This window comes from Rutidosis leptorrhynchoides, chromosome 3 (assembly GCF_046630445.1).
Source record: "Rutidosis leptorrhynchoides isolate AG116_Rl617_1_P2 chromosome 3, CSIRO_AGI_Rlap_v1, whole genome shotgun sequence".
Classification (NCBI taxonomy): Eukaryota; Viridiplantae; Streptophyta; class Magnoliopsida; order Asterales; family Asteraceae; genus Rutidosis; species Rutidosis leptorrhynchoides.
The window spans coordinates 345,902,414-345,922,933 of NC_092335.1; the positions used below are offsets into that span (position 1 = coordinate 345,902,414).

Genomic DNA, 20,520 nt, shown 5'->3' on the forward strand with positions numbered 1-20,520 from the left:
ATTTGTTTGGAGTGTTACACGTACGAATTGATGACACAGATGTGATAAGCATACAGATTGGTCACACGGATTGAGTATCTGTACATATTGATTACACATATGGGTATTCGTACGAGTACAGTTTACGAATGGTGTATTTGTTCGGATTGAGGTGTATTTGTACGGTTACAAGGTGTATCCGTACGAGTGTAGTTTGTCGACTAACAGGTACGAAAAACAGCATAAAACTAGGGTTTTGTTTACTTTGAATCGATCTAGCACCAATAATGTGACACAAATCTTAATGTAAAACGTGAGGAGTGATAAAAACACCTTTTATGACACATGTATTCAATCAAACACAAATTTTAACGTCAAATTTTTTACCTTTATTGATTTCTTTAACCTAAACCAAAATCCCAACTTTTGATATGTGATTTTGACAAAAAAAAAATGAATGAATCGATACCAAATGCTCTAATACCACTTTGTAGGATCGATTAAACAGAATTAATCAATTGTTTAGACAATATCGAGTGCAGAATCCTCAATATTTTGTTTTATATAAAAAAACACTTAAAGACTCGATCGATTTGCCAATAGATGAACTTGTTTAGACTCAGAAATTGACACTATATGATGCTAGAAGACTGGAATTCTCCGAATACGGCTAGGGTTGGTATGTGGTGTGTAACCTTGACAATGAACTCGAAACACCATATTTATCCTACCTGTCGACTGATCTGTATGGATGCAACATTGATCCGTACAGATACACATGTAACCGTGCACATCACCTGAATTCGTACATATATATACTTAATCCTTACGAATGGACATGCATGTATATATTTGATTAATAACGACAAAATAAACGCACAATACAATAACCAAACATATCAATATCCAACTGTTCACACACATAAATGTAAATAACCAATCAACTAGAGACTTACACGTTATGCACTAGCACATTCTTTAGTGCCAAATTCTTAATTTTGTAGTGGGTTTTTGGTATAGTTTGTGTTTTGCTTCACCCTTTATATTTAAGGGTTAAAGTTATAAATATGATATATACTTTTTTTTTGAAAAGCAAGAAAGTATATTAATTCAAATAAGAGTGTACAAGAATGGTCAGGCCTAAATTGAGCCCAACCCCATAATACAAAGAGTATCCATCACACTATAGGTTTGTGAGTGGACAACCCTATGAACAAAAACATGCACCCACAATTACAATATCAATAGAAATTTACAAGGACCTAAACTATGAAAGTGTTAGATATGTATTCGGATTATTCAACCACGTGAGCCAATCCAACTTTTTCTTCTTTAATCCGTGAGATATCCAATCAAAAGACTTGACTTTAATCTCATTCAACAAAACCGAGGTTGGCCAATATTTCCCACGAAAAACTTTATTGTTACGATATTTCCATAGATAATACGCACATAACCATTCCGTTGCTTGCCAAATATTTTTCCCCAAGGAAGACATAGTCGCACCATTGTTCCCTTGAAGAGTCTCGGACACACTTAGATTAGAAAAATTTCCAAGATCCCACCATTGATACACCCGACACCATAGATCCATCGAGTATTTGCAAAAGATAATCGAGTGGTCCACCATTTCCACGTCATCGTCACATAATGGACATCTTAAACTATGGAGGTCGATTCCTTTTTTATCAAGATCACTCCTAACCGGAATTTAGTTTTTTGATTGCTCTCCAAACGAAGATTTCCACTTTTTTAGGAGCGAGATGATTATGAAGGGTTTTAGGGGTTGACCCGCTTAGTGCAATAAGTCCATCATCAATGAGAATCGAAAGAGACTTAACAGTAAAATTACCCGAAGAAGACAAACGCCACGACCAAAAGTCACTGCTGCTCCGATTAAGCTGTAATGACTCGAGGATAGCGACCAGCTGATTGAATTCAGTTCCTGTTCGGCCCACAGGCTCATGGGCCCAATTCCACAAAAAAATTCTTTCTGCTCCATTGATGCTGACCCGATCTTGTACACAGCAGCACTTTTTGACTTCAAGTCTTTAGAGACGAGGAAATTTTTCACGAAACTTGAAATCTCCAGCCCACTGTTCATCCCAAAAGAGAGTTGTCGATCCGTCTCCAATAGTCTTCGCAAAAGAATTCTTGAAAGGGATGCCCAAATCTTCAATCATGTTACCTGCTAAAAATATGTTATACCAAAGGCCCGAAGCCGGAGAGTGAAAAGAATCACGCCCCAACTCCAAACCACCAAAAGAACCATGATTACTTTTAATGACCTTGACCCAAAGAGAGTTGGTTTCGGTTTTAAACCTCCACCACCACTTTCCCAAGAGAGCCAAATTTTTACTTTTGAGTGACTCGAGGTTAAGACCCCCCTTTTCAAATGAGGAAATAACATTATCCCATTTGATCCAACACATTTTTTCCCATAACCCGACCCACCCCAAAAGAAATTTCGTCTCACACACTCAAGTAGTTTTAAAACACACCGCGGGGCACGAAAAAGAGAGAAGTAATACAACGGTAGACTATTGAGGACCGATTTGATTAGCACAGCTCTTCCTCCAAAAGACATCATTCGGTTTTTCCAATCCGCAAGCCTACATTTTATATTTTCAATGACCGGTTCCCAATCGTTTAATTTATTCATTTTAGAACCAACCGGCAACCCGAGGTAGGTGAATGGGAATTTTCCTACTTGATAACCAATACGATTCGCCACATGACAAACATCATTATAATCAACCCCAATCCCATAAAGACAACTTTTTTGAAAGTTAACTCTTAAACCCGAAGCAAGTTCGAAACATTTTAGAAGATTCCGAAGACTATATGCATTTTCCCTACTCCATTGGCCTAAAAACAAAGTATCATCCACATATTGGAGATGCGAAATGAGAATATTATCGTTACCAATCTCCACACCCTTAAAGAGTCCATGATCCGTAGCCGCTTTAGTTAGTATATTCAATCCTTCCGCCGCAATGATAATCAAAAAGGGTGATAACCGGTCGCCTTGCCTAACCCCTTGAAATGTCCCGTTCATATCGATTATAAACGTTCCATATTAATTGATTTCGTTTCGAGGTTTTGACCTCTATATGAGACATTTTTCAAAGACTGCATTCGATTTTTAAAACAAACCATAACCTTTAAAATATTACGATGATTATCAAATAATGATAATCTAAAATATAGCATTTTCACACGACCATTACATAATGGTTTACAATAATATTACACAACAATATATATGTCTTCGAATGCAGTTTTTAAACAATATTATACAAGCATGCTGACTCCAACTCTTGTCCATAGATTAGCATGCAACAGCGGAAGCTCTTAATAATCACCTGAGAATAAACATACTTTAAACGTCAATAAAAATGTTGGTGAGTTATAGGTTTAATCTATATATCAAATTGTAATAATAGACCACAAGATTTCATCCTTTAATAACATGCAATCTGCATAAAAATCATTCATATGGTTGAACACCTGGTAATCGACATTAATAAATGAATCTAGAATATCCCCATATATAAATATCTTTAGGATTCGCGTCAATTGGTGGCAATTATAATAAACACCAATTCTTAGGCTACCAAGTTCAATAAGGGCGATATCCGGTATAACGATTCAACATAGAATGTAGTTTCAATACTTGTGTCTATTTTGTAAATCATTTTCAAAACTGCATGTATTCTCATCCCAAAAATATTAGATAGTAACAATGGGACTATAACTCACTTTCACATATTTTCACTTCGTCGGAATTAGTTCCACTGCTAGAACCAGAGTTATTGTTGTTATTTTGCATTGTAGCCTGCACTGCGGCTATGTTCGCAGCAAGGAAAACACGGAAGTCTTCCTCGCTCATGTTCAAGTTCTGATGAGTAGTTGGTGCCATTTCCTTCAAAAATAGCCAAAAGAATTAAGTTAATCATATAGAATTTTAAGAGTACTCAATAGTATTTCGTAGCATAGTATGAACTCATTTATAAAAGCTTTTTCTTCATATTAGCATTTTATAGTTTTAATTCGGGTAGTACCTACCCGTTAAGTTCATACTTAGTAGCTAATATACAATTCAACTACTACAATTCCATATGAAAAAACTGATTATAATAAAATTTCGCGTTCAAATTTTATACAATATTTTACAAACTTACAATACCGCTATTATACATATAGGATGAAATATAGCACATAATAACTTTGCTACTCGGCAGCTATAAAGGCAATTCTAGTTAATACGTAAGTTGTTCAGCAAAAGACATAAAGATACGTAATTCATAAGTCCAGAAACAAGTCATGCATTCTGGTTTTACTAAGACGACTTCCCATCCTTGGTCTTGTGGAAAGTAACTGTTATGACCATTGGCTAGGCAGCATGTTGTCATGTCGTCAAAAGGACGAGGGTTTCGTAATGTCCAACAGCCCTGTAATAATCTAAAAACCTTTTTTTCTCACCCCAACTACTGAATCCGTCACTTGTGAAAGGTTTTATTTAAAAGTTGTGAAAGGTTTTATTTAAAAGTTGTAATCCGATGTTCTTTTTCTCACTTTGGTAAGAAGCGAACATCACTAACCCGTGAGCATAACATGCTTCTTTATGTTGCATGTTAGAAGCTCTTTCTAACTCACGGAATCCTATGTTGGGATATGTTAAGTCAAAATAGGTTCTTAACCCGTAGCGTAAAATTGCATTTGGGTTCCCCGCATTTAACGCTTTAAAAAAAACACGGCGTAACTTACGGTCTCCCCAATGTGATATACCCCACCTATCAAAGGAAAGCCTTTTATAAACTAAGGCATTTCTGGAAAGTCTTTTAAATGTTTGACAAGTTAATTTCGCCATAACTAAATGTGCTGATGAATTCTGACCGACTCTAGACAAGATTTCCTCAATCATAACCTTTAAAATATTACGATGAATATCAAATAATGATAATCTAAAATATAGCATTTTCACACGACCATTACATAATGGTTTACAATAATATTACACAACAATATATATGTCTTCGAATGCAGTTTTTAAACAATATTATACAAGCATGCTGACTTCAACTCTTGTCCATAAATTAGCATGCAACAGCGGAAGCTCTTAATAATCACCTGAGAATAAACATGCTTTAAACATCAACAAAAATGTTGGTGAGTTATTGGTTTAACCTATATATCAAATTGTAATAATAGACCACAAGATTTCATCTTTCAATAACATGCAATCTGCATAAAAATCATTCATATGGTTGAACACCTGGTAACCGACATTAACAAATGCATCTAGAATATCCCCATATATAAATATCGAAGTACTAAAGCAGTTCAAATTCTCTGACTGGGGCGTGTCAAAGACCATAGATCTATCTTTAGGATTCGCGTCAATTGGTGGCAATTATAATAAACACCAATTCTTAGGCTACCAAGTTCAACAAGGGCGATATCCGGTATAACGATTCAACATAGAATGTAGTTTCAATATTTGTGTCTATTTTGTAAATCATTTTCGAAACTGCATGTATTCTCATCCCAAAAATATTAGATAGTAAAAATGGGACTATAACTCACTTTCACAGATTTTCACTTCGTCGAAAAATAAGACTTGGCCACGGGTCGATTCACGAACCTATAACAAATATGTACATATATATCAAAGTATGTTTAAAATATATTTACAACATTTTTAATGCATTTTAATGTTTTAAGTTTATTAAGTCAGCTGTCCTCGTTAGTAACCTACAACTAGTTGTCCACAGTTAGATGTACAGAAATAAATCGATATATATTATCTTGAATCAATCCACGACCTAGTGTATACACGTCTCAGGCTAGATCACAACTCAAAGTATATATATTTTTGGAATCAACCTCAACCCTGTATAGCTAACTCAAACATTACTGCATATAGAGTGTCTATGGTTGTTCCAAATAATATATATACATGGGTCGATATGATATGTCAAAACATTTGCATACGTGTCTATGGTATCCCAAGATTACATATTATATTAGAATACATGTATAATACAATATAAGTTAGCTAGGATAAGATTTGTATAGATTTGTTACAAATTTCACGTAGCTACAACAAGCAAAATTATCCAATCTTGTTTTACCCATAACTTCTTCGTTTTAAATCCGTTTTGAGTGATTCAAGTTGCTATGGTTTCATATTGAACTTAAGTTTATGAATCTAAACATAAAAGTATAAGTTTATAGTCAAAAATACAGGTTACAAGTCGTTTTTGTAAAGGTAGTCATTTCAGTCGAAAGAACGGCGTCTAGATGACCATTTTGAAAAACATACTTCCATTTTGAGTTTAACTATGATTTTTGGATATAGTTTCATGTTCATAAGAAAAATCATTTTCCCAGAAGAACAACTTTTAAATCAAAGGTTATCATAGTTTTTAATTAAACAACCCAAAATAGCCCGCGGTGTTACTACGACGGCGTATATCCGGTTTTACGGTATTTTTCTTGTTTTCAGGTTTTAAATCATTAAGTTAGCATATCATATAGATATAGAACATGTTTTTAGTTGATTTTAAAAGTCAATTTAGAAGGATTAACTTTTGTTTGCGAACAAGTTTAGAATTAACTAAACTATGTTCTAGTGATTACAAGTTTAAACCTTCGAATAAGGTAGTTTTATATATATGAATCGAATGATGTTATGAACATCATTACTACCTCAGGTTTTGTGGATAAACCTACTAGAAATGAGAAAAATAGATCTAGCTTCAAAGGATCCTTGGATGGCTTGAAAGTTCTTGAAGTATAATCATGACACGAAAACAAGTTCAAGCAAGATTTCCACTCGAAATAAGATTGTTATATTTATAGAAATTGAATCAAAGTTTGAATATGAGTATTACCTTGTATTAGAAAGATATATTACTGTAATTAAGAAGAATTTATTGAGGTTGGATGATCACTCAAAATGGATTTGCAAGATTGGAAGTAAGCTAGCAAACTTGGAAGTGTTGTTGGTGTGTTCTTGAGTAGTTGTTTTATAACTTGGTTTATGTATGGATTTATGAACTAGATTGAGCTAGATTTTGATGAAGATGATGAATAACACTTAGAAAAATGGAAGAACACTTGAGAGATATGAGTTTGATTCAAGAAAAATTGAAAATGAAAGTGTTTGTGTGTGTACTCCTTCACGTGAATATGGGGTGTTCATAAAGGCTCCATTAGTTTGTAATTTTGTGTAATCATTCATGCTAGTTGCCAAATGAGGGTTCCCAAATGGTTAGGTGACTCACATGGGCTGCTAAGAGCTGATCATTGGAGTGTATATACCAATAGTAAATATGTTTAGAAGCTGTGTATTGTACGAGTACAAATACGATTGCATACGAGTAGAATTGTTGGTGAAAATGAATGAGGATGTAATTGTAAGCATTTTTGTTAAGTAGAAGTACTTTGATAAGTGTCTTGAAGTCTTTCAAAAGTGTATGAATACATATTAAAACACTACATGTATATACATTTTAACTGAGTTGTTAAGTCATCATTAGTCGTTACATGTAAATGTTGTTTTGAAACCTTTAAGTTAACGATCTTGTTAAATGTTGTTAACCCATTGTTTATTATATCTAATGATATGTTAAATTATTATATTATCATAATAATATGATGAATTAATATATCTTAATATGATATATATACATTTAAATGTCGTAACAACGATAATCGTTACATATATGTCTCGTTTCGAAACCCTTAAGTTAGTAGTCTTGTTTTTACATATGTAGTTCATTGTTAATACACTTAATGATATGTTTACTTATCATTTATCATGATTAAACATAGTGTATCCATATCTTAATATGATTCATATGTATTTAGTAAGACGTTGTTATAATGATAATCGTTATATATATCATTTTCGAGTTTCTTAATTCAATAGTCTCATTTTAACGTTCGTGAATCACCGGTCAACTTGGGTGGTCAATTGTCTATATGAAACCTATTTCATTTAATTAAGTCTTAACAAGTTTGATTGCTTAACATGTTGGAAACACTTAATCATGTAAATAACAATTTCATTTAATATATACAAACATGGAAAAGTTCGGGTCACTACAGTACCTACCCGTTAAATAAATTTCGTTCCGAAATTTTAAGCAGTTGGAGGTGTTGACGTATCTTCTGGAAATAAGTGCGGGTATTTCTTCTTCATCTGATCTTCTCGTTCCCAGGTAAACTCGGGTCCTCTACGAGCATTCCATCGAACCTTAACAATTGGTGTCTTGTTTTGCTTAAGTTTTTAACCTCACGATCCATTATTTCGACGGGTTCTTCGATGAATTGAAGTTTTTCGTTGATTTGGATTTCGTCTAACAGAAGAGTGAGATCTTCTTTAGCAAAACATTTCTTCAAATTCGAGACGTGTAAAGTGTTATGTACAGTCACGAGTTGTTGAGGTAACTCAAGTCGGTAAGCTACTGGTCCGACACGATCAATAATCTTGAATGGTCCAATATACCTTGGATTTAATTTCCCTCGTTTACCAAATTGAACAATGCCTTTCCAAGGTGCAACTTTAAGCATAACCATCTCTCCAATTTCAAATTCTATATCTTTTCTTTTAATGTCAGCGTAGCTCTTTTGTCGACTTTGGGCAGTTTTCAACCGTTGTTGAATTTGGATGATCTTCTCGGTAGTTTCTTGTATTATCTCCGGGCACGTAATCTGTTTATCCCCCACTTCACTCCAACAAATCGGAGACCTGCACTTTTTACCATAAAGTGCTTCAAACGGCGCCATCTTAATGCTTAAATGGTAGCTGTTGTTGTAGGAAAATTCTGCTAACGGAAGGTGTCGATCCCAACTATTTCCGAAATCAATAACACATGCTCGTAGCATGTCTTCAAGCGTTTGTATCGTCCTTTCACTCTGCCCATCAGTTTGTGGATGATAGGCAGTACTCATGTCTAGACGAGTTCCTAATGCTTGCTGTAATGTCTGCCAGAATCTTGAAATAAATCTACCATCCCTATCAGAGATAATAGAGATGTCTGGAGACGACTTCCTTCAAATACAGTCGTGCTAACTTCTCCATCTTGTCATCTTCTCTTATTGACATGAAGTGTGCTGATTTGGTGAGACGATCAACTATTACCCAAATAGTATCAAAACCACTTGCAGTCCTTGGCAATTTAGTGATGAAATCCATGGTAATGTTTTCCCACTTCCATTCTGGGATTTCGGGTTGTTGAAGTAGACCTGATGGTTTCTGATGCTCTGCTTTGACCTTAGAACACGTCAAACATTCCCATACATATTTAGCAACATCGGCTTTCATACCCGGCCACCAAAAATATTTCTTGAGATCCTTGTACATCTTCCCCGTTCCAGGATGTATTGAGTATCTGGTTTTATGAGCTTCTCTAAGTACCATTTCTCACATATCTCCAAATTTTGGTACTCAAATCCTTTCAGCCCTATACCGGGTTCCGTCTTCCCGAATATTAAGATGTTTCTCCGATCCTTTGGGAATTTCATCCTTTAAATTTCCCTCTTTTAAAACTCCTTGTTGCGCCTCATTTATTTGAGTAGTAAGGTTAGTGCGAATCATTATATTCATAGCTTTTACTCGAGTGGGTTCTCTGTCCTTTCTGCTCAAGGCGTCGGCTACCACATTTGCCTTCCCCGGGTGGTAACGAATCTCAAAGTCGTAATCATTCAACAATTCAATCCACCTGCGCTGCCTCGTGTTCAGTTGTTTCTGATTAAATATGTGTTGAAGACTTTTGTGGTCGGTATATATAATACTTTTGACCCCATATAAGTAGTGCCTCCAAGTCTTTAATGCAAAAACAACCGCGCCTAATTCCAAATCATGCATCGTATAATTCTGCTCGTGAATCTTCAATTGTCTAGACGCATAAGCAATTACCTTCGTTCGTTGCATTAATACACAACTGAGACCTTGCTTTGAGGCGTCACAATATATCACAAAATCATCATTCCCTTCAGGTAACGACAATATAGGTGCCGTAGTTAACTTTTTCTTTAACAATTGAAAGGCTTTCTCTTGTTCATCCTTCCATTCAAATTTCCTCACTTTATGTTGATAGTGCTCCAAATGAACATATATTTAGGCACAATATCCTTCCAATATGTAAAGCTTTTAGTTGCAATTGTTCTATTTTTATGTAATATTCGTTTAAATAAATAAGTGCGAAGACAAAAGAAGAAAATGACGATTTGAAGACGCAAATGACCAAAAAGCTAAAAAGTACAAAGTACAATCCAAGTGGTTCAAATTATTGATGAGAAACGTCTAAAAATTACAAGAGTACGAGCCGCGGAACGCAAAGTACAAAATATCTCAGCATCCGAAAGGACGTTCAAAAATCCGGAACCGGGACATAAACCGAGAAGAAACGTACGAGTCAACGGAGCTAAAATTACGAGTCAACTATGCACAAGAATATAATATAACATATATATATATATAATTATATTTAATTATATATATTATATTATATAATAAATAAATCAAGAGCCGCCCAAGTTTTTAGCAAGTATATGAGCTGGATCAGGAGGCCATACGATCGCATGGCCAGAAGGCACAAAATCCATGCGATCGCATGGGATGCTGTAGCTGGCCAAGTCTATAAATTGAGCAATTTTCGGACGAGTTATGGACACCTTTTCTTCTTTCTTTCTCTTTACATGTAATATATATATTTATAATTTTAATTTTAATTTTAATTTAAGTTAATAATAATAAGGTTATTGTAAGAATGTTTTACGGGTTTTAAGTTGAAACTCTGCCCGTGTATCGCTACGCGATAAATAATCACTGTAAGCTATGTTCTTCCTTTTTAAATTAATGTCTTGTAACTAAGTTATTATTATGCTTATTTAAGCCGAGTAATTGTGATGTTGGGCTAAATATTAAGATGGGGTTATTGAATTTTGTACCATAATTAGGGTTTGGACAAAAGGCCGACACGTGTGGACATTGGACTATTGACTATTAATAGATAGGGGATATTGTCTAATCGAATGACAACTCGTTGGAATCTGTCGAACCTATCTTTAAATTAGTTAATCTAATCATTATTAAATGATTATGAATGTTCTATTTAGTGATGTTTATATGACATCTGTTACGATCATTTAATTAATTATTCGGGTTGGGTAATTGATTATTCATTCTGATCAAGTGGATAAATTAATATTCATATCTCATTAAAAAGGAGTGGATTACATTCAAGGATAATTGGTGTAATTGTTAACAAAGTCGATAACCTGGTGTAATCATTAAACAAAGTATTAAAACCTTGTTACAGTTCGAATCCCGAATTAGTTGGAATATTTGACTTCGGGAATAAGGTTAATTTGACGAGCATTTTATAATTATGACCGATGGACTATTATGGACAAAAACCAGATAGGTATCAAATAAACCAGGACAAAGGACAATTAACCCGGGTAACAATTAATTAAAATCAAAACGTCAAACATCATGATTACGGAAGTTTAAATAAGCATAATACTTTTATTTCATATTTCATCGTACCTTTATTTACTGTCATTTTCATTACTGCAATTTACTTTATCGCAATTTAAATTATGTCATTTATATTATCGTCATTTATCTTTATGCTTTAATTAAAATCGTCAAACCGGTCATTAAACGGTAAAACTCCCCTTTTATAATAATAATAATACTACCATATTACTAATATATATATATATATATATATATATATATATATATATATATATATATATATATATATATATATATATATATATATATATATTTATACAAATATAATTGTTTAAAAATATAGTGTACGCATTAAGCGGTCTCCCTGTGGAACGAACCGGACTTACTAAAAACTACACTACTCTACGATTAGGTACACTGCCTATAAGTGTTGTAGCAAAGTTTAGGTATATCCCATCAGTAAATTAATAAAACTTGTGTAATATTTCGTAGTAAAAATTATTGTATTTCGTACCCCTCCACTCGCACATCAAGTTTTTGGCGCCGCAGCCGGGGACTCGGCGAAACGCTATATTTTTAATTTTGTAAAAATATAATTATATATAAGTTTGAAAAAAAAAAGAAAAAAATATAAAACATTAAAAAGGAAAAAAATATATATATTTTTAAGATTTTTTTTTTATATTTAGTTTTAAAATATAAGTTTTTTTATATATAAATACTTTTTATAAATCAAATTCAAAAAAAATAAAAAAATAAAATAGAAAACTGGGCCGAAGCTGTTCGAAGCCCGAATCAAATCTGGAATATTGGGTCATGCGATCGCATGACCCATCTTGCTAAAACTCATGCGGTCGCATGAGGTACACTGACAGTAGATACCTCGGACATTAATTACGTGTAGGGTTTTTAATATATTATATTTATTATTAATTAGGGTTTTAATTTAATAATAATTAGTTTTAGTTTTAATAAATTTTGTTTTAATTAAGTTTTTATATTTATAGTTTAATACTTTTATAAAAAATAATATAAAAAAATATTTTTATAAAATTTGTATTTTTTTAGTTATAATTTGTATTTTTATTCATTTATTTCGTAATATTTGTCGTTCGTAATTATATTTTTAGTTTCATTTCGCCTTAGTTTAAGTTTAGTATTAAGTTTTTGCCGTAATTTTCCCTTAAGATATTTTTCTTAGAACTGGATTTTAGAGGCCATAGAAATTTATGGCACAGCTTTCCGCTTTAGTATTTAATAAATTTTAGTGCCTATTTAAGTATTGCCGTTTTTCGAATAGAATTGCATTTAAGCTTTAATTCCTTTAGGCGCAACTTTTTAGATTTAGTTTTTAAAATTTTAAGTTTCGATGTTTTTCTTTCTTATTTTTATTTTTTGATTTTTATTTTTCGACGTTTTTCGACGCACACTTTTTCTTTATCATTTCTACGCTCTAGTTTTTAGGACATAAAATTTTCTTTATCTTCTTAAAACTTCGACGAGAAAAATTATTTTAAGCGGTTAAATTGATAGACATCCAAAATTTTCTGGTTTAAAGGGTCATGGCTACCTGCTGCATCTATTGGCTATTCGAAACGTGGGTAAAATCAAAAAAGTCTATTAATTTTATAACTTTAATAATTTTTATCTTTTATAACTAATAGGATATTCAGTGAATGCACCGAGCAAAACGTTCACCACCTTTCATACGTTCACCACCTGTAACTCGATCAAGACATCTAGCCAATATTGTCGCCGTTGATTTTTCTTCAGAATCATCATCTAGATGAACAAGTTCTTCAACTTAAATTTTCGATAATCCATTTTTTGAACCCGACTTCACAATTTAGAACCCAGAGGATATTCAAGGACAATTCCAAGATCCTGAACCACTAATCATTCATCCTGAACCACAAACCATTAAATCAGAATCCTCTAGTGATTCGTATTCAACAAATTCAATTATGGAAGTAACGGAACCTCTAAGTATGGAAGACCGAATGAGAGCCACATGCACGGGCCAAGGTCACGCCATTATTAAGCCAGATGTTAATGCGTCAGATTATGAAATCAAAGGACAAATCCTACACATGGTAACTAATCAATGCCAATATAGTTGTACGCCAAAAGAAGATCCAAACGAACATCTTCGAACCTTTAATAGGATCTGTACTCTATTCAAAATCAGAGAAGTTGAGGATGAACAGATCTATCTCATGTTATTTCCCTGGACTTTAAAGGGAGAAGCCAAAGATTGGTTAGAATCGTTACCTGAAGGGGGGATTGACACATGGGATGTCTTAGTTGAAAATTTTCTTAAAAGATTCTTTCCGGCATCTAAAGCCGTGAGACTTCAAGGAGAAATTGTTACGTTCACACAAAAGCCAAATGAAACATTATATGAGGCATGGACAAGATTCGAAAAGTTGTTGAGAGGATGTCCTCAACATGGTTTAGACACTTATCAAATAGTACAAATATTCTACCAAGGTGTCGATGTTGCTAAACGAAAAGACATCGAAACAGCAGCTGGTGGTTCAATTATGAAGAAAACCGCAACTGAAGCTCACAAAATCATTGATAACACAGCCTCCCACTCACATGAGTGGCACCAGGAAAAAGATATTTTTCGTTCATCTAAAGTGGCTAGAGCCGATTCTAGCCATGACTTTGATTCCGTTTCCACAAAAATAGATGCTTTCGAGAGACGAATGGAAAAGATGAATAAAGATATTCACGCGATACGAATCAGTTGTGAGCAATGCGGTGGACCACACTTAACGAAAGATTGTCACATTGAGCAAACGATGGAACAACGTGAGAATGTTTCCTACATGAACCAAAGGCCGGGAAATAATTATCAAAATAATTATCAACCGCCAAGGCCAAACTCTAATCGAAATCAAAACATTCTTTACAATCCAAATGGACCCAACAATAACTCGTATAACCAACAAGGTCTGAAAAACAACCAACTCAAAACAACACTTTCAATCAACAAAAACCTAGCTTGTATAAACCACCACAACAAACCGAAGAGAAAAAGTCAAATATGGAAGAAATGATGGAAAAGCTAATGGAATCTCAAACACAATTTATTACATCTCAAACCCAAACGAATGAGAGGTTTGATCAGTCATTAAGAACTCAACAAGCTTCCATTTTAAATCTAGAAAAACACATAGGTACTCTTGCTAGCATGATGAGTGAGAAGGAACAAGGAAAGCTACCGAGTAATACTGAAGTAAATCCTCGGAATGAGAATGTTAATATGGTATCAACAAATTCTAAAAAACTAGCATCATAAGATGGGAAGGTTTTTGATGTGAGTAACAATGAAGAAGTTACAACACCACCACCACCCGAGTATGTAAAGCCAGTGGTGGCACCATACAGACCACCCATCCCGTTTCCAAGAAAAGGAGTTGAGTATGAGCAAGTAATAGGTAATAAAGTTTGTGATACCTCTGGAAAGAAGAAGAAGAATAAGAAAGTGCAAGAAACAAAAACCGTAAAGATAAACCCGGTGAAGACAGTTCCACCAAAACCACCACCCAGGGTGGGTGATCCGGGTAAATTTATTGTTCCTTGTCTACTTAGTGATTGTGTCATGTATGATGCACTAGCAAATTTTGGTGCGAGTGTGAGTGTTATGCCTCTTTCATTATATAAGAGATTAGGAGTAGTTGAGTTAAGTCCAACAGAGATGAGTGTTTGAATCTTTGATCAAACTATTAGGCACCCAGTTGGAATTGCTGATAACCTACCCGTTCAAGTGGGTAAGTTAACCTTTTTAGTCGAATTCATTATCATTGACATAGAAGAGGACTCAAACATTCCTCTAATTTTAGGTCGACCATTCTTAGCGTCCACCGGGGCGTTATTTGATGTAAGAAAAGGTAGAATGACACTTAGTGATGGTGACAAATCGGTCACCTTTGTGTTTCGAAAGTCTAAATCTCCACTAACTAAAACCGTTGAACCAACAAAAACGATTGGTAAGAACCATGTTGTTTTACCAACTCCAACGGTAGTGCTTAACAATAATAAAACGCCTAAGTGTGGGGAAGATGAAGTAACACCTAATGATGACCTGATAACAAAGAACCCCATTGTTGATACGAAATTAAATGACCCCGTTATTAATAGTTCAATGAAGAAACTTATTAAACGGATTCGCGATGCCAGAACCAAGGGGAACTTTAAGTTATGTAACCGATTAGTATCCAATCTTTCACCTAAAGAAAAGGTGAAACTAGTTGAATTTGTGGATATTACACAGTAATCCGACCAATGTCTTAAAGCAAAAGTCACAGATATGCAAGTTGATTATGGTCCAAGAGAAATTGACGACGAAGTTAATCACAATTTCGACACCACAGCTACCTAAGTGTGGGGAGATTCAAATGTTCTAAGAAATAATGCTGTTTAGTGTTATTTTTTCTGTTCTCATGTAGTTCCGAGAATGGAATCCGATTGATCTTTTCCACTAGCAGACACTAAAGAACTAGTTTTCTCCCCTCATTCTGAATTTTTGTTTTGTAGGTTTTGTATGAAATTAATATGCATTTTTAAATTTAAGTTTTGTGTGAATTAAAAAAAAATTTACTTTATTTCATTAAGTTTAAAAAATGATTTCTAAAATTCATCGTAACTTAAAGACTAGATCATAGAATCGAAATTGCTTTACCCGAGGGCGGGGCGAAAAATTTTGTTATCATTATTTTTAATTTTATTGATCTAAAGTATACCAAAAAAATTAAAAAAACCCAAAAATCTTTGCTTTTAAAACAATCGTTTTAAAAAATGACAAATTTTAAATTTTGTCGAGGGACGGACTAGGTAAACGTACCGAAACTACCTAAAGTAAAAGGAAACAAAATTTTAAAAATTATTCATTTAAATTGTTTTAATAAATAAAGGTTTTATAAAAAAAATAAATAAATATATATATATATATATATATATATATATATATATATATATATATATATATATATATATATATATATATATATATGTAAAAGTATGTATATATATGTTTGTAGTTATCTCATGCATAAAACAGGGTAAAACAGCGCACTTTCAAAGACTGACATTAAGTTCAGCAAAAGCTACTAATTTTAACGACAAGACGTAAAATATCAAATGTGATATAAAATAATATGTTTGCAAACTCGGTATTTTTAATCACTTTTCTACACTAATCACCCTCATGAATTTATAATTATAGTCTGATTTCATGCAAATGATGGCATTGCATGGCCTCAAGTGTGGGGAAGGGTTATAAATTCTCTCGGGTTTACACTTAGTTTAATTGCCAAATTTTGTGAAAATTTAAAAAAATTTCAACTAAATGAATTCAGAATCATGTTTATACATATTTATGAACGATAAAACTAGGTGTTAATACCGAAATTATTGTTACGTCGGAGAGAACATAAATGGAGAAAAAACCCAAAACGCTTGAATTCATTTAAAATGGAATAAAGGAGAATAAAAAGGCAAAGAAAGAAATAAATAAAAGCCAAGTGTAGGGAGAATATACCAAGTTATTCAATTAAAACTATATATCACATGTTTCTGTAAAGTTATTGCAGGTGCTTTTGTTTTGGACTAATACTATTTTACCCGGTAAATTGTAATATAAATGGAAGAAAAGATGGATCTACATGATGAATCAATTCCATCATTAAAAGGAAGTAAAGTCTTCCGAAAAAGACACACACTTCTTGATTTAGGTCAGGAAGTTGTCGTCCAGACCTGCTGTAGGTTGACGAAAAATCTAGAAAAGTCATCACTAAAATCAGCAGGAAATCCACGGACCTCAGCATCAAACAGGGTCGCCAAGTGGTCAGATTTATCCGAACCATGAGAAGGATTTATCTGGTAAAATGGGGAGGGCGCCGTGCAAATTAGCTTCATAAGACTAATGAATCAGACCCCCAGAAAGGATAATCTCCTTAAAGATTAAAAATCATCTTTTAAGACTAATATTACTCAATCCTTGAGATTGACTTTAAAGATTTAGAATTACAAACTCATGGAATTCAATGATATCTAAACTCGAGCTTGAACGAGAAAAAATATTTTGATCAAAATTAAAACCGATTTGTTTTCTGAAACCTATTTTCAATGGTTCATTACCATTGAACGTAAAATCCTGAGAATTCATCAGAATTCATTAGGTCACCTGAAGCAAATCGGGTGTCAACCTTAAGAACGGTGGTTGCATAGCATGGTCGAAGACAGGACCTTGTGCCAGATCGAAAAATTATAGGGTGATTTTTACTATTTCTCCTACAAAGGATAGTAATTGCATCCGACACGTTGTGGACCATGAACAAATGCATGTCATTAGACATTGCCTTAATAGTTGCTTGTTCATCGCTTTCCTTTACAACCGGACGGTAGTTTATCGAAAGGTAATATACGGAACAAGTATATTGGACGTGTTGCTTTCCTAATACAAGGATTAGCAAGTGGGTGACACAAAACTGCAAGTTTTGAACTAAAATTTTAAAATCTAAAACCCACAAAAACATTTTGCAAACACCGGTGAAGGGTTATTCCGGAAAACTTATCTAGGGTAAAAGCTAGATTGAATTTTCAAAAGATCAAATGTTTTCATAAAGATCCAATTTCCTTAAAGGATCTAAATTTTCATAGTCATGTGGGACTGTAAACCACGTCGTTACTATCATTTTTTATACCGTTGTATCAAAATCACTGATGTATAAAGTGTGAGAATAAAAAAAGTGATTCGAGTGAAGTGTGATTTAATTTCAAGTTCTGTATTGCTTAAGGACAAGCAACGCTCAAGTGTGGGGATATTTGATAGTCCTCCAATTGAACATATATTTAGGCACAATATCCTTCCAATATGTAAAGCTTTTAGTTGCAATTGTTCTATTTTTATGTAATATTCGTTTAAATAAATAAGTGCGAAGACAAAAGAAGAAAATGAAGATTTGAAGACGCAAATGACCAAAAAGCTAAAAAGTACAAAGTACAATCCAAATGGTTCGAATTATTGATGAGAAACATCTAAAAATTACAAGAGTACGAGCCGCGGAATGCAAAGTACAAAATATCTCAGCATCTGAAAGGACGTTCGAAAATCCAGAACCAGGACATAAACCGAGAAGAAACGTACGAGTTAACGGAGCTAAAATTACGAGTCAACTATGCACAAGAATATAATATAATATATATAATGATATAAAATTATATATATTATATTATATAATAAATAAATCAAGAGCCGCCCATGTTTTTGGCAAGTATATGAGCTAGATCATGAGGCCATGCGATCGCATGGCCAGAAGGCACAAAATCCATGCAATCGCATGGGATGCTGTAGCTGGCCAAGTCCATAAATTGAGCAATTTTCGGACGAGTTATGGACACCTTTTCTTTCATGACCCGTCCTAATCCATCTGGACGAATACATTAAATTTGGTTACATCGCGAGGTACTTGACCTCTATATGATACATTTTACAAACATTGCATTCGTTTCTAAAAGACAAACTTTCATTACATCAAAATTTGATGGCATGCATACCATTTCATAATATATCCAACTATAATTGACTTAATAATAATCTTGATGAACTCAACGACTCGAATGCAACGTCTTTTGAAATATGTCATGAATGACTCTAAGTAATATCTCTAGAATGAGCTAATACACGGCGGAAGATTTCTTTCATACCTGAGAATAAACATTCTTTAAAGTGTCAACCAAAAGGTTGGTGAGTTCATTAGTTTATCATAAACGATCATTTTCATCATTTTAATAGACCACAAGATTTTCATTTCTCATAAATACACATCTCGTATCAAGCATTTCGCAAACTGCATAGAGATAAAAATCATTCATATGGATTGAACACCTAGTAACCGACATTAACAAGATGCATATAGAATATCCCCATCATTCCGGGACACCCATCGGACATGATAAAATCGAAGTACTAAAGCATTCCAAATTCCAGAATGGGGCTTGTTGGGCCCGATAGATCTATCTTTAGGATTCTCGTCAATTAAGGGGTCTGTTCCCTAATTCTTAGGCTACCAAGCTAAAAGGGGCATATTCAATTTCGATAATTCAACTATAGAATGTAGTTTCGATTACTTGTGTCTATTTTGTAAAACAGTTATAAAAGTAGCGCATGTATTCTCAGTCCCAAAAATATATATTGCAAAAGCATTTAAAAAGGGAGCAAATGAAACTCACAGTACTGTATTCTGTAGTAAAAATACATATGACGACATTGAACAAGTGTAGGGTTGGCTTCGGATTCACGAACCTATATCAATTATATATATTAAAATATATAATCGTAATCGAACAAGTTATGTAATATATTTGTCTTATATATATATAATATTTATTTAGTGAAGTAATAATAATAATGAAAATAATAATTTTGATAATAATAATAATAGCCGTTTTGTTTGTAGTAATAATAATGATATTAATGATAACAATAATGATAATAAAAATAATGTAATTAAAATTATATAAAAATCGTGTTAATGAAAATAATAATAATGATAGTAATAATGATAATACTAATACTAATATAATTAATAATAAAGATTTTAAAATCATGTTATTACTAATAATAATAATAATAATAATAATAATAATAATAATAATAATAATAATAATAATAATAATAATAATAACTATAATAATAACAACAACAACAACAACAACAACAACAACAACAATAATAATAATAATAATAATAATAATAATAATAATAATAATAATAATAATAATAATAATAATAATAATAATAATAATAATAATAATAATAATAATAATAATAATAAATATAGTAAATAATAAAAAGGCTACCTTATAGTATCAAGTCTTAAAAAAATAAACGCCTATCTCAAGGCTCGAGCTCGAGATCTCTCGCTAATTCGGTAACACACCAAACCACTCCTCCAAATCCATTTTTCTGATATTATATGGAACCAAATATAATTAACCCGTTTATAAGATCAAGCCCACAGAATAGCATG

General features: G+C 33.0%; 1 protein-coding gene and 1 non-coding gene across 2 annotated transcripts; both read right to left on the reverse strand.

The window, feature by feature from the left end:
• Positions 1 to 1,246: 1,246 nt before the first annotated feature.
• Positions 1,247 to 1,609, reverse strand: LOC139901178 (uncharacterized). The gene has a single exon (XM_071883911.1). The coding sequence runs from the start codon at positions 1,607 to 1,609 to the stop codon at positions 1,247 to 1,249; it is 363 nt and encodes a 120-aa protein (XP_071740012.1).
• A 12,218-nt stretch (positions 1,610 to 13,827) lies between these two features.
• LOC139903767 (small nucleolar RNA R71) lies at positions 13,828 to 13,934 on the reverse strand. Its single transcript, XR_011778560.1, has one exon. It is a non-coding gene; the product is annotated as a small nucleolar RNA R71 (small nucleolar RNA).
• Between the last annotated feature and the right edge of the window lie 6,586 nt (positions 13,935 to 20,520).

Excerpts from the sequence above, each read along its gene's own strand:
- LOC139901178 (XM_071883911.1), bottom strand. The coding sequence starts at position 1,609 with ATGGTGGACCACTCGATTATCTTTTGCAAATACTCGATGGATCTATGG.